The sequence below is a fragment of the Canis aureus genome, chromosome 4 (genome assembly GCF_053574225.1).
Source record: "Canis aureus isolate CA01 chromosome 4, VMU_Caureus_v.1.0, whole genome shotgun sequence".
Lineage (NCBI taxonomy): Eukaryota > Metazoa > Chordata > Mammalia > Carnivora > Canidae > Canis > Canis aureus.
The window spans coordinates 38,561,417-38,575,415 of NC_135614.1; the positions used below are offsets into that span (position 1 = coordinate 38,561,417).

The 13,999-nt window shown below is 52.3% G+C and overlaps 1 protein-coding gene across 4 annotated transcripts in view; it reads right to left on the minus strand.

Moving 5' to 3' along the window:
* The window catches only part of CDHR2 (cadherin related family member 2), a 35,862-nt gene that overhangs the window by 3,111 nt on the left and 18,752 nt on the right, over positions 1-13,999 (minus strand). For all 4 annotated transcript variants that reach the window (XM_077895453.1, XM_077895450.1, XM_077895451.1 and 1 more), the window contains 21 exons: positions 13,853-13,999; positions 13,690-13,765; positions 13,486-13,601; positions 13,132-13,365; positions 11,959-12,114; positions 11,711-11,872; positions 11,435-11,496; positions 10,930-11,173; positions 8,651-8,890; positions 6,038-6,107; positions 5,284-5,889; positions 4,433-4,504; positions 3,702-3,751; positions 2,172-2,323; positions 1,925-2,033; positions 1,745-1,833; positions 1,232-1,300; positions 1,047-1,124; positions 904-964; positions 699-823; positions 57-170 (listed from right to left, as the gene is read on the minus strand). In XM_077895453.1, coding sequence (XP_077751579.1) covers positions 57-170; positions 699-823; positions 904-964; positions 1,047-1,124; positions 1,232-1,300; positions 1,745-1,833; positions 1,925-2,033; positions 2,172-2,323; positions 3,702-3,751; positions 4,433-4,504; positions 5,284-5,889; positions 6,038-6,107; positions 8,651-8,890; positions 10,930-11,173; positions 11,435-11,496; positions 11,711-11,872; positions 11,959-12,114; positions 13,132-13,365; positions 13,486-13,601; positions 13,690-13,765; positions 13,853-13,999 — 3,032 coding nt within the window. The remainder of the gene's footprint in view (positions 1-56; positions 171-698; positions 824-903; positions 965-1,046; positions 1,125-1,231; positions 1,301-1,744; positions 1,834-1,924; positions 2,034-2,171; positions 2,324-3,701; positions 3,752-4,432; positions 4,505-5,283; positions 5,890-6,037; positions 6,108-8,650; positions 8,891-10,929; positions 11,174-11,434; positions 11,497-11,710; positions 11,873-11,958; positions 12,115-13,131; positions 13,366-13,485; positions 13,602-13,689; positions 13,766-13,852) is intronic.

Sequence of the window (13,999 nt, forward strand, 5' to 3'; positions counted from 1 at the left end):
TTATGAACCTGAGACACTCCATGGAGACTCTCACCCACCCTTTGACCCCTGCTCACCGCTCAGTGGTGTACATGTTAGTCCCAGGGATGGCAGAGACTGAGGGCATCACCCCTGGTGCTGTCCTCCGGGCCTCCTTGGCAGCCTTCGTAGCCCGAAGCTCCCGGCGGTAGCTGCAGAGAACCAGGGGGTGGGGGAGTCATTACTTTCTCTGGACACCCACTGTGCGCCCAGTGCAGGCACTGAGAGTGTGACTTCACAACACCCTGGCAGGTGTGAGTGTTAGTACCATTTTACAGAGGGTACAAGTAATAGCCAGAGAAAGAAAATGGTTTGCCAAAAGCCACAGCTGGCCGGTGGCAAGGCCTGGAGTCAAATCCAGATGTGGCTGCTGACTCCAAACATATTGGAAAGGGGAAAAGACAGTATTTATGAAATGCACAGTATGTGCCAGATATCTTTCTGGTGGCAGGATGCACACTGCTTCCTTGTGTGCCTTGAGGAATCTAGTGTTACATTCATTCTGCAAAGGAACTTGAGGCTCAGGGAGGGGAGATGACCTATTCAAGTGGTCACCACAGGTCTCTGGGGATTAAATTCAGATATACCAGGTGCCTAAACCCAAGCTTTCTCTACCTGCCAGACGTCTTAGATGGTGGGAAAGGCGGAGTTGGAGATACAGGGGGAGATGGGAGCAGTACCTCTTCCGGGTACACATGAGCGCCGTGGTCATAATCACGATGATCAGCAGCAAAGCCACTCCCAATCCTATGATAACGTTGGTGAGCAGCTTTGGCAGGTCCGACTCCTGGCTCTCCTGGGAGCCCTGGAGAAGTATGAAGGAGGTTGGGTGTGAGCATTCCCCACCCCCCACTCCCGCATTAGCTCCGCCATGCTGACACTCACCAGCACCACCAGCCCCAGCTGCAGCAGCTGCGTCAGTGAGTCCTGGTCATTCCGGATCATCCTGGCCATAGAACCTCACTCAGACCCGAGGGACATTGGCATTCCCTAAGCTTCCTGCCCACCCCAAGGGGAGCCCCACTCACACACTCAGCTCATCAAGTGTCAGGGCTGACCCATTTGAGAAGACAAAATAGGCATCAAGGTAAGAGCGTCCCCGGGCTCTGGAATGGGGCAGGGGTAAAGGGTAAACAGTCCAGAACCACCCAGGAGGCCCCTCATGTTTCTGCTTCTTGTCCTCACTCCAACCACTGGGCCTGTGGACACTCACCGAACTGTGGATTCTATGTCCTGAATGCTCACAACGTAGACAGTAGTCCTGGTGGCCTGAACAAGAGCCCTGCAAAGGGGGAAGATGTCACAGAAGCATGGGGTAGGGGCCTTAGTCTAGACCTATGGCCAGGACTCTACCAGTGGAATTAGGAATTGTGTGAATTAAAAAGGGGCACCTCCTCTGGACAGCTTCATTGGCTATTCAGGTAGCACCTCTGTGCAAATTAGACAAGGCAGCCCCTTCCTCTGGGGTTGGGTTTATGACTTAGCAAGCAGAGTGCCCTTGTGCAGTGACAGCCTTCACAACTATACATCGCAGCCCTATTTAGGCCTCTCTCTGCCCAGCCAACCCTAGGCTCCTAGGAAATTGAGAGAGGAAATGCAGGTATAGGTACAGATCAAAGACAGGGACAAAATCAAATGTAGGTCAAGGACAGTTTTCACATACATCCCGTCCATACTCCCAGGCCCTGTTCTTCCCCACAGCCCCCTCTGGGCGCCCCAAACCTACGCAGTAATCTCCTCCATGTTGGCGCCCACCTCCTCCTTGTTCATGGAAAACTGCAACCTCACACGGTAACTTTGGTCCACAGTGAAGAGCTACAGGAGGAAGACATGGGGAAGATGAGGCACAGAGGATGCAGGAGCTGGCAGAGAGTATTGGGGTCTAGAGGCAGGGCCCAACACTCACATTCAGGGTGATTTTGGCTTCCTGAGCAGGACCCACTGAAGGTCTGTCCTGGGCCTGGACTGTCACTTGGTAGGTGCCTTGGAGAGTGGAATCAAGGTTGGTCACCAGCCTATTGAAGGTAGAAGAGCACAACTGAGTCTTGGAACTCAAGCTGGAGTCCTCTGGAACCTACTTATATACCTCCCAGGGTGGGGAACTGTCTTGAGGCCCCCTTACTGCCCCCCATCCAGGGGCTCCCCACAGTTACTCAATGTTGCCAATGAACAAGTTGGCCTCTGAGGAGGTAGAGACCCGGAAGAAGCCCTGGAAAGGGATCATGGCCCCATCCTTAGCGATGAAATCCACTTGGAGGATGGAGAACAGAATGGCCCCGTTGTTCCCTGAGTCATTGTCTCTGGCCTGGGGGAAAGAATAGACAATACCTAGGGGTCAGGCCAGGCCCCCTTTCTTCCCCAGCAGGAATCAGCAGCTGAGATGGCCCAGGAGTCTGGTCCCAGTATCTCTATCAGCCTCTTCTAGGCCACCTCAACTTAGCAAACACCTTAAACGGCGTGCTTGCTCTGCAAACCCAGATTTGAACAAGTCCCTGCCTTTGGGCCCCTAACTCAACGGGTCACGGTCCAAAGTCCATCTGATGTGGAAATCCTGCCTTGCTTCCCCCCACCCACTGCCAACACACACACACACACACACACACACACAGGCACACACATGTACACACTTAGGGACATTCAAATTTCCTGAGCACCTACTGTGTGCCTGGCCTTCCCCTAAATCCCTCATTTCAGTGTTTACTGACAATGAGTACAAATTCCCCTAGGGGACCATGAAATGATTAGAGGAGAGGGCACAAACATTCTTACACATTCTAGTGCCTTTTAGGGAAAAATATAGCCAAGATACAGACCCGTGAGTCTACTGTTCAGAATGAGGCCAAAGCTGTTGTTTAAGTTTCAAGAATGAGTCCATGTAAAGAAAATGGCTCCAAGCTATGGCCAGACTCATGACATTAAAATGTAATTCGCTGAAGATTGGAAGACTCTTCAAGGCTTGAAAGAACCTGGAGAGAGAATTACTCTACCCATGTGATGAGAGGAAACTGGGGCTCGGAGGGAGACCCCATCCTGCTGAAGACTTAGCTAGAAGTGGAGGAAGGCCAGTCCATCCATCTTCAGTACCTGTGCTCTTCCCACAGCACAGGGAGGGGCACACACATGCCACCCGACCTCTTCACCTTCCAATATCACTGCCCCCTGGCTCACTGACAGCTTCTTCCCGGAGGCAAACTGAGCCCCAGAAAGGCAGGCAGCTCCCAGGTCAGTAAGAGGCCCCACCAGGCCCGGGCACCTGGGCTGTGTGGGAGGCCTTGCCTGCCCCTGTGGTGCGGCCAGGGCCCTCTAACAAACACACCCACATCTGACACCATAGAACACTAAAAGTATTTTTATAGTTTTACTCTGGAAATTATTTATCAGCAAGGAACTCATTTAATTTACAATTGTTATGATTTGTCTGTATGACTTGGAATTGTGGTGTAGCGAAAAAAAAATCTAGCCTGCAAATAGTATTTATAGTCATGAAATTTTTATGACAACCAAGTAACAATTAATGAAGTTTAACCCTATCAATTAGGCAAGTGTTTGTCTCCATTCTGGGGCTTTCTTTTCATAGGTTGGAGCCAATAAATTTCCTTTGTAGTGTTAAAACATTTGGAGGGACAGTGAAAGGCCTGAAAGCCTTGGTCCTGTGTCTCCTGGGACTAATATGATGGGCTTACCTGGACAGAAGCCACCTGCTGGTTGGGCACCACAAGTTCTGGGATGATAACTACAAGTGTGGACAAGAAGGGGTCAGTGGGATCAGTGGAGTCAGTGGGGTTAGTGCCAGTGCCCACCTGGCTGAGAACTGATCACAAGCCCAGCTCAGGACGCAGTCTCCCCATATCTTCCCGCAGCCCCTCTACCATCAAAATCCCCCATTATAACAGCCTCTGAGCCATCAGTTAGCAGCTCAGCCACTCCTACTGTGCAGACGGGGAAACTGAGGCCCAGAGAGGGAGGAGCTGGCTCAGAGTTGGGGCCGAACTGTGGTGAAAAATCAGGTCTCGGGGATCCCTGGGTGGCGCAGCAGTTTGGCGCCTGCCTTTGGCTCAGGGCATGATCCTGGAGTCCCGGGATCGAGTCCCACATCGGGCTCCCTGCACAGAGCCTGCTTCTCCCTCTGCTTCTCCCTCTGCCTGTGTCTCTGCCTCCCTTTCTCTCTCTCTGTGTTTCTCATGAATAAATAAATAAAATCTTAAAAAAAAAAAAAATCAGGTCTCTCCTGTTGAAACCCTGGGGGAGAGGCGAGATTAGAGGTCTTCCTTTCTACACTTGATCTTAGCCAAAAGGCTGAGAAGCGAAAAAGAGGCCTTCCTTTCTAATAGTCCACTTGGGGCCTGAGGAGGGTCTATGGGAGCTGCCCAAGGAAATCCTGGCAGAGTATGGAGGGAAAGCCTGGCCCACTTACCGAAAGTCTTATTGTCAGGCAGAAAATAGGGGGCATTGTCATTCGTGTCCTCAATGGTGATAGCGAGGCTTCCTAGAAAACAAGTTTGGCTGGTTCTAGCCTCTAGGCCCAACCAAAAAGCCTGGGCACTTGCCATGCTCCCCCCTGCCTCCCTCCCAACATCTCCCATGCACTGTCCCCAGCCCTGCTCCTGGCCTGGGGTGCCCGCTCAGTTTCCACTGGACTTTGTGGCAGGGAATATCCTCCCCATACCTCAGAGAGGGTAAGCACCTATTCCAAGATCATCCAGTAAGAGCATCAGGCCAGGCAGAGCCTGGCCGGGGCGTGTCTCACCTGACCACAGCATGATACTGACATTGCTAGCGTGTAAGCTAGGTTATTGAGCTGGCCACTGTGTGCCTCAGTTTCCTCATTTATAATATTGGATAGGGATCATCTACCCCACCGATTGCGTGGGAGTAACATAAAGAATGCTTTGAAGGTGTCTGGCATAGCTCTCGGCTATAGGAAATTCTCAAAATAGGCTCGCTGTTAATGTGGTTATTCTAGCCATCACAATCCGAGGTGGGATGTGAGCACTGTGAAGTGTACTTTCCTCTTTACCCTACCTCACAAGACAGTAGCATCAGTGAAGCACTGACTCTGTGCCAGGCACCTCACTAAACACTTCACATGTGTGTTTTTGTTTTGCCTTTGCTGCCAGCCTACTGCCCAACGCCACCGGAAAAATGGGGACAGAAGCTTAAGGAGATGTCACAACTTTCCCAGTGACACAGCTGGTAAGGACTGGGGCCCCAGCCCACGGCCCCTATCCTGCAGCCCACCCAATCCCACAGGCCAGGCCGCCTCACCGTTGTCACTGTAGGCCTGGAAGCGGGGGTCCGTTGTGAGGTCATTGGCCCGAACAACCAGCGTGACCAGGTCACAGGTCTCGTAGTCAATGGCCTCACTCTGATTGATGACCACAGAGCCATTGGCCAGCACAGAGAACCAGCCGTAGCACAGGCTGCCCACGTTGACCCCGGCCTTGGTACAGATGGTATTCACAAGCTGTACCTCCAGCTGAGCCATGGTATCCACATCCTGGGGAACCAGCTCAGCCACCAGGCCGTGCTGTGAGCCATTCTCGGCTACACGGATGCCCTGGAGCGAGGCTGAGTCCAGAGTGGGTGGTTCGTCATTCACGTCCTCCACAGCCACAAGGACTTGTGCCCTGGCCTCTTTCCCATGGGGATCTGGGTTCTCGGCACTCAGTGTCAGATAGAAGGAGGCCTGTGTCTCGTAGTCCAGGCTCACATCTGCAGGCAGCCGAAGGAACCCCCCAGCGCCCCCAGACTCTAGCACCAAGCCCTGGAGCAGGAAGTTGTTGGCACCACTCCCTGTCAGGCTGAAGCTGATACGGTTGTTGGCTTCTGTCTGATCCGCATCCCAGGCCTTCACCACGCCTACCAGCTTTCCTGTGGACGAGGGCAGACTTCACAGAGACCCCTGGCCCAGCCGCTGGAGGCTTCCTCTCCCCTTACCACCCCCAAGAGCCGCAGGGAGGGCTCAGATGCCTCACTGGGCCCCAGCCCCAGTGCCCGGCCTGGCCCAGGAAGGACTTACCTGGGTCCCTCTCCTTCACCGAGAAGGAGTAGATAGACTGGTTGAAGATGGGCAGGTTATCATTGATGTCCTGTGGGCAGAGGAAGGTCTGAGCCCAGGGACACCAGGAGCCCCACAGTTCAGCCTCCCTAGAGCCAATCTGAGAGCTAGTGTTTCCTCTGACTCAAGGCACAGACTCTGCCAGCAGCTCCTCACTTCACAGACGAGACAAGGGCCTTGGCAAGGCTGGAACTAGCCCAGGGCACACACCTGAGACTCACAGACCTGCAGCGGGACCTCTGAAGTTAGTGATACACTTTCAGGGAGCCCCACCTCCTCCCTGCTTCTCTGACTACAACTCAGAGCCATCTCAGACTCTGCTTTCCAGAAGGGTGGCTGAGTCCCTATCAGTGTCCCTGTCTGGCCTAGCTTGACTCCTCATCTCTTGGATTTATCCTATTGGCACCAATACCACTGTTTCTACAAGGCCCTGTGGCCCAAGTTTTCCCTTGTCCCCTCTTTTCTCCTATCCCTCCTGAGTTCAGCTGACCCCAGGACATTTGCTCTGTGCTCAGACGATGCTGAGCTCCAGGCAACTGCCAGGGCTTAGGCCTGGTCCTGCCCTCAGACGCTCACTGTTTTCTGTTCTTGCCTTCCCTCTCTAGCCCTGGCCACCCACACCTACAGAGACTGCCACTGTTGTCACAGCACAGAACCACCTCTACCTGCTGCTTCCTCCCCAATCAGTGATGTTTGCTGGGGGTGCCCTTGGCTTTTCCAGACCTTCCCAGGGCAGCCCACAGATGTCTGCTTTTGGCTTCCACTTTTCTAAATAATGGTTCAACGGACATCTTCAAGAACAAAGCCATCTCCCCCTTAACTAGATGCATTTTCCGATGGTGATTTCCCAGCACAGCATTTCTGTCTCAATGCATGTGGCCAGCTGCTCCCTAAGTCACTGGGGTGGCTAAGAGCACAGCTCTGAGTCAAATCCAGCTTCCCTTCTGCCTCACATGTGACTTGACTTCTCTGAGCCTCAATGTCTTCACCTGCAAGAGGGCTCATAGTCACCCCTCTAGGGACCGTTGTAGGTGTTTGTTTAGTTTGTTGGCGTAAAAGGACCCACTAGCTCAGTAAATGCAATTTTGCTTTCTTCCTTCTTCCTGGCCTACTTCACCCCGAGGACAGCTGAACAAACTGACAAGTTCTAATTCTGCTTCTGTTTCTCCATTTTCCCTGAGGTCTCACTCTGATCCTTGTAGGAAAGCTGCACATCCCAACCCAGTGGGACAACAGGGCTGCTGTGTGGGATGATGAAGGCTGTGCACTGCACAGGCCTAGGGGGCGCCATCCACATCATGGACATTGTAGGGGTGTACTTTTGTTACAATGCTTTTTTAGAGGGTGGTGCCCTGTGGACTGGTGGCCACCGAAGAAGCAGACGCACTGGGTTCAAAACCCCCTTCTGCAGCCCTAGGCAAGCTGCTCACCCTCTGCGCCTCCACCCTTTTCACCCCTTCTCTTTACCTTTGAATGGTAGTGAGGAATAGGAGCGTTTCAGACAGAACTTCATGAATGATATTTAGAGCCAATACAGTGAGTCGTTCCTGCCCTTATCTGTGGGAGAAACGTTCCAAGACCCCCCACGGAGGTTTGAAATCACAGATGGTACTGAACCCTGTGTATACTGTTTTTTTCCTATACATACCTACTCATGATAAAGTTTACTTTATAAATTAGGCACAGGGCAGACCTGGTGGCTCAGCGGTTTAGCACCACCTTCAGCCCAGGGTGTGATCCTGGAGTCCCGGGATCCAGTCCCATGTCGGGCTCCCTGCAGGGAGCCTGCTTCTCCCTCTGCCTGTGTCTCTGCCTCTCTCTTTCTGTGTCTCTTGTGAAAAAATAAATAAAATCCTAAAAAAATTAAATTAGGCACAGAAAAAGATGAACAATAACAATAAAATAGAACAATTATAACCATATACTGTGATCACAGTCGACGTGAATGCAGTCTCTCTCTCTCTCTGAAAATATGCAATTGTCCTGTACTCATCCTACTTCTTGTGATGATGTGAGATGATAAAATGTCTATGTGATGAGACAAAGTGAAGTAGGTGACATGGCCATTAGATGTAGCTAGGCTGCTCCCAACCTTCTGACGATCTGATGTGTCAGAAGGAAGATCATCTGCTCCAAAAATGCTATTGGCTGTAGGTTTCCCAAACTGAGGAAAGAAAAAAAAAAAGGAAAAAAAAAAAAGGAAAAAAAATGCAAGGGGACACTGCAGGCGGACTGGACACACTGAGTACCTTCCTCAGGTCAGGCACTCTGCAAAGCACTTTCCATTTGTTAGCTCACTTTCTGGTATTTTTGTCACCATTTTACAGATTAGGAATTTGAGGGCATAGGGAGGTTGAGTGACTACCCTAGGCCGCACAACTGAGCCAGAATCCTAACCCAGGCAGCCTGATTCTAGAACTCTCTTGCCCACCATACCGCCAAGGGTGGAAATGTGACTCAACGTGACAAGGATAGAAATGTGACTCGGGAGGGGTAGGGCGCTGGCTATCTGCTGGGAGCTCCCCAGCACGGGGCCCCTCATGGCACCTGGCCCGCGGCTGAGCCAGGTCTTACCTCCACATTGATGGTGACATTGACTCCAGTGCTGAGGACAGGCATGCCACAGTCAGCCACAAGTACTGTCAGCACAATTCGGCCCCCCAGGGTAGGTTCGATGGCCTCTCGGTCCAGGGGCCCCAGGTTTCTTAGGATGCCTGTATCAGGGCCCACTGAGAAGTTGTGGCTGTAGGGGTCTGGAAGCAGGCTGAAATGCAGACGGCTGTTGTTGGTGTTGGGCTGATCGTTGTCCTGAGCCTGCGTGGATAACCAGCATCGCAGCATCAGCTGTCAGGTGCTCCCCGGCTCCCCTGCGCCTCCCCTGAAGCCGGGCCTCCCCCTCCAGCACTGGACCTCAAGGGCAGTGACTGGGCCAAAAGCCAGTGGGACGCTGGACCAGTCTCTCAGCCTCAGTCTCCCTCAAGGAGGGTCAGATCGACAGCTTGCAAGAGCTTCTGAGGTCTTAAGCACTGAGGTCAGCCATCGACCCTACAAATATTGACTGCATATCAACCATGTGCCCACCCTGGTGTAGGCGCTGACACAGAGCCATGACCAAGACAGTGCCCTTAGGGAGCTGAGATTCTAGTGGAGAGGAGGCACGGGGCAGTGGATTACAGATATCCAAAATTCAGAAACAAACAAGTATAACATAAGCGTGAAGTCCAACAAGATTCTGATCTTCCCACAGTGACGGCTTCAGTGCTGTTTTGTTTTTTTTTAAACAGCACATTCTTCACCCAATTCGTGTATGTGTGTGTGCGTGCATGTGTGTGTGTTCCTGTCCCGCCAGGGTCCTGTACGTGTACGTGGCCTGTCTTTGGGGTCGATCCAGCATGAAGAATACAACCACTTTGGTCATGCTACCAGGCCTTTGCGTATGCCTTCCCCTCACCCTGAATGCCCTCTACACCTCTCTGCCTGACTCCAGGCCACACTAGTGATACACCCGGGGCCTCCACATCCCCTGTGCTATCTTGAACACAGCACAAGTGACACCCTTGGGTGACTCTCTGGCATCCTTCCCCTGAAAGTCACACATGGGCAGCAATGATGGTGGAGTCATCTGAGAGGACTGGGGCCCAGGAAAGGACCTAGTGCACAACAGGTGTTCAGGACATGTGGCTTTGAATCCAGAGCTGGGCTACCCTGGCTTGGAATCTAGCTTTTCCCCTTCCTCCTTGCCCATCCCTCACCTTCAGTTCTTTCATCTCAGTTCCATTGGGATCTTGTTTATTAAATGCCTCCTGTACAGGCAGCCAGAGATGGCTTTTCCAGAAGCCTGACCCCGTCTGTTCACCTCTCAGCACTCTGAATTCAGTCCATTTAATTCACCAAGCGCTTCTCAGGGCTCATGCCGGGCGCCATGGTTACAACAGCAGATCTAAAATGCTCCTGCCCCAAGGAACCCACAGACCAGGGAGGAAGTATCAAAGAGCAAGAAGAAAAGGCCCAGGCTTCAGGGTAGAGAGGTCCAAGCTCTGGCTTCAGGGCGCTGCTTATTGGCTATGCAAGCCCAAAGAAGTCACTTAACTTTCCTGAGCCTCAGTTTTCTCCTTCTGTGAAATGGGGACGATTGGAGCAACTATTTCACAAGTAGGTCAAGATACTAGGGATGGGAATGTGCTCTGGAAACCTCATAGCCCCAGGAATATAAGAGTGCTCAGTAGCCACATGATTGTGATTCTGAGGACTTGGTTTCTTTCCCACTTCCTCTGAGGCTCCCTTTCAAATGACTCCGGAAGATGCTTGTCTTTGGTGTTTCTCTGGAACCAACCGTGGATTTTTATCTCATAGACTCTGTCAGCCTGGCCACTGATATTTCCTTTTTTGCACTGGTCATCAGGAAGCTCAGAACTGAATTTTCAGCCCCCTCCTAGCAATTGTGTCATTCTGGGTTCTAACTTTGCCTCTGTGCCTATTGGCAATACAATTCTTGTTTTCTCTTTCTCCTTATTTCTCCCATTTTTTACCTTTTTAGTCAGTCACTCAAATCCTGTTTGGAATGAGACAGGGGCTGGATTTCAAAAGAGCAATATGTTTTTGAGGGCTTGCTCTGTGCTAGGCTTGGTGCTGAGCACTTTATATGCATTACCTCATTATTCCCTAGTGATCCTGGGACTAAGTACCACAATTGTCCTCATTTTCCAAAGCGGGGACAGAGGTCCTAAGAGATGGATTGGTTTCCTCAGGACCACAGAGGAGAACCCAGACTCCAATCCAGGGCCAGCACAACTACAGAGCCAGACTTGGTCCCCTGCCCCTGTCCCACCCCCCAAGTTCAGGTTGGCTCGCACCTGGAGGGATATGAGGACATCGCCATCCTCCTCCTGGACAAAGATGTTGTAGGAGCCGCTGACCACAGGCCAGTTGTCATTGATGTCCAGCAGGATGATGTGCAGCGTGGTGGAGGCCGACAAGTTCCCGCCATCTGTGGCCTGCAGTGTGAGGTAGTACTCGGCCTGCTTCTCTCGATCCAGCAGCACGCTGTTCCTCACTGTCACCATTCCTGAGTCTGGATCCACCTTAAAGATCTCTGCCCTGTGCAGGGTGGCCGGAGTGAGCAAGCAACAATACAGGATGCCCACTTATATTAGAATTTCAGATAAACAATAAAAAATATTTTAGGATGTCCCATGCGATATTTGCCATCTGCTTATACCAAATAAAGGATTCGTTGTTTATCTGAAATTGGAATGTCACGAGTGTCCTACGTTTGCCTGCTCTGGTTTCACTGCAAGGCAGAGAGGTGGGCCCAGGCCCCACTCATCCGCCTGCCCTCTGCCCACCCTGAGACCTTACCCGTTCCCTGGAAGCAGGCTGTAGGTGATGCGGCCACCCTCACCCGTGTCAGGGTCAAAGGCCTGTGAGGCAGAGAGAGAGACAATGGGACATGATTTGGAAATGTCCCTCACTGCCAGCCATGCAGTTAAGGAGACAGGGCTGTCCCCTGTCACACACGCCCACACATGTGTGCACACTTGCTCAGACCTGACGACATCAGATGATACAGAAACTTGGGCAGGGTCCTCTTCCGTGTCCCTCCCCACCCAGTCCCAGAGGGTTCCTGTCACTCACGTGGATGCTGTTGGTGACCACAGTGCCGTTTGCACTGTGCTCCCAAACTCTGATGTTGTACAAACTGTGGGGGAATGTGGGCCTATGGTCGTTAATGTCTCTGAGGTGGATGGTCACCAGGGCGACAGAGGAGTTCCCACTGACTGAGTCAGTCGCCATGACCTGAGGATGGAGGAGGAAGCAGCAGCATTGGGGTCAGAGTGCCCATGGACTGTGCTCCCTGGCGTCCCAGAGCACGCACCCCTCACCTGCACCAGCATCACTGTTTTCCTCTCGTAGTCCACCATTGCAGGAGCTCTCACCAGCACCTGCACGTCCGATGAGCCTGCCGCCCGCTCAGGGGAGACGCTGAAGGCTTCGGCATCAGGGCCCCCCAAGGACAGCAGGAAGGTGCCATTGTTGCCCTGTGGAGATGGGTATGTGGTATAGCAGAGACCCCAACCCCTCCAACATACCAACCTGCGTCTTGCCCCAATCCCTGACTGTAGGCTCCTGCATCAGAGGCCCGGCCCTCTGAAGTCCCTTGAGAGAGGGGCTCTCATAACACTGTGACAAGAGGGCCCTGGGGAAACTAGGCTGCTCACTGTCCCTTGCAAATGTGGGCTCATCAGAAAAAGATATCCCCATGTGCCTAGGCTCTTGGGTTGGGCTGGAAAGACAGAGCCTGGACACACTCCCCTCACTCCCATAAGACATTACTGAGTCTTCCTTACCAACTCCCACTCAACACAGTCCACCACCATACCAGCACCAAATACCAGCAACACCCAACATCACCCCATTACCCACACCACCCTCCATTCCACACCCCTTCTGCTTCACTCAATGCCAACCACCAACTCAATATACCCACCCACCTACCACCACCCAATACCATCCTCCACTCCACATTTGGTACCAACCCAATATCACCACATACTACCAAACACCATCCATAGGTATTCATTATTCAATGCCACCCAGCTCACCCACCTCTCAATATCAATTTCCACTTAAGAATACTCTCCAATTTTGCACTCACTCAAGCCACTTCTATGCTCAATACTGCCACATTCCCCAATATCCAATACCCCAACATCCTGCAACTTCACCAAGTACCCATCACCACCATCTCCTCAACACCACTGAAAACTATATACTCCACTCAACATTACCTAGCATCCACTATTAACCTTCACTCAGTGCTGCCTTTCTGTTCACCACCGCCTAGCACTGCCCTGAGCACAAAACTACACACCAGTATAACATCACCCAACATTTGCAAATATCACCTAACAACTCTGATTTTCCAACACTGTTTATGATCAGCACCACCAATCACCCACCATAGCACCTTGTTCTATGGGTCACTCCCCACCATCTTCCCTAGCCATCTCCCACCATCACTCTTGCCCAGCCACCCCTTTTCTGGGTGCACCTACCTTGTCTGGGTCGTAGACCACCATGGTGAGGTTATCAATGGGGATGCGGGTGGAGGCATGCTCATTCACATAGCCAGTGAAGTTGACTTGGGCCTCTTGGGGTGTGAAGGTACAGGCCAGAAGGCTGCAGTTGTAAAACTCAGGTTGGTGGTCATTGACATCCGTCACTGTCAGTGTGACCCATATGCTCACCTTGGCCTCCTGCCCATAGATGTTGGGTTTCGTCTCAGTGGCCTTAGGGCAGAGCAGAAACCAGAGGCCAGAGGTCAGAGAACCAAGGATCAGAGAGAACGGAGATTAAAAGTCAGAAGTTGAGGGTAGGGGTGCAAAAGGGGCAATGGACCCCTCACTCACCATGACCTGGACCTTCACCTCCTCATCCTCTTCCAGCAGCTGCTCACGGTCCAGGGAACCATTGACCATGATCACCCCATCTGACTTGATGGCAAACCAGCCGGGTCTTGTGGAGTCTGATGAGAGGCAGTAGAAGCTACTGCTTCCAGTGGCTGCAGCAGAGCCCCCACCCCTTCCTCCACCTGGGAACACCCCAATTCTCACTGGAAATGCTGTAGATCACTGGGTCATTGATGCCTTTGTCACTATCCACAGCCTCTACCTTCAGCACTGACGTTCCCTGTGCAGAGAACCACGTGGTTCAATGTGCCGGACCCTTTCCCTGCCTCTTGTGTCCACCCAGACCCGTCCAGGTCCTCTAGCACACCTGGGGTGTATCTTCGGCCACAGTGGCTGAGTAAAACTCCCTGATAAACTGAGGGTCCAGGTCTGGCTGGTCGACTACAGAGATGGACAGGAAGACAGGCGAGGAGCACTGGATGGTGAAGACGTTGTTGTATAGGCCGCCTGAGTC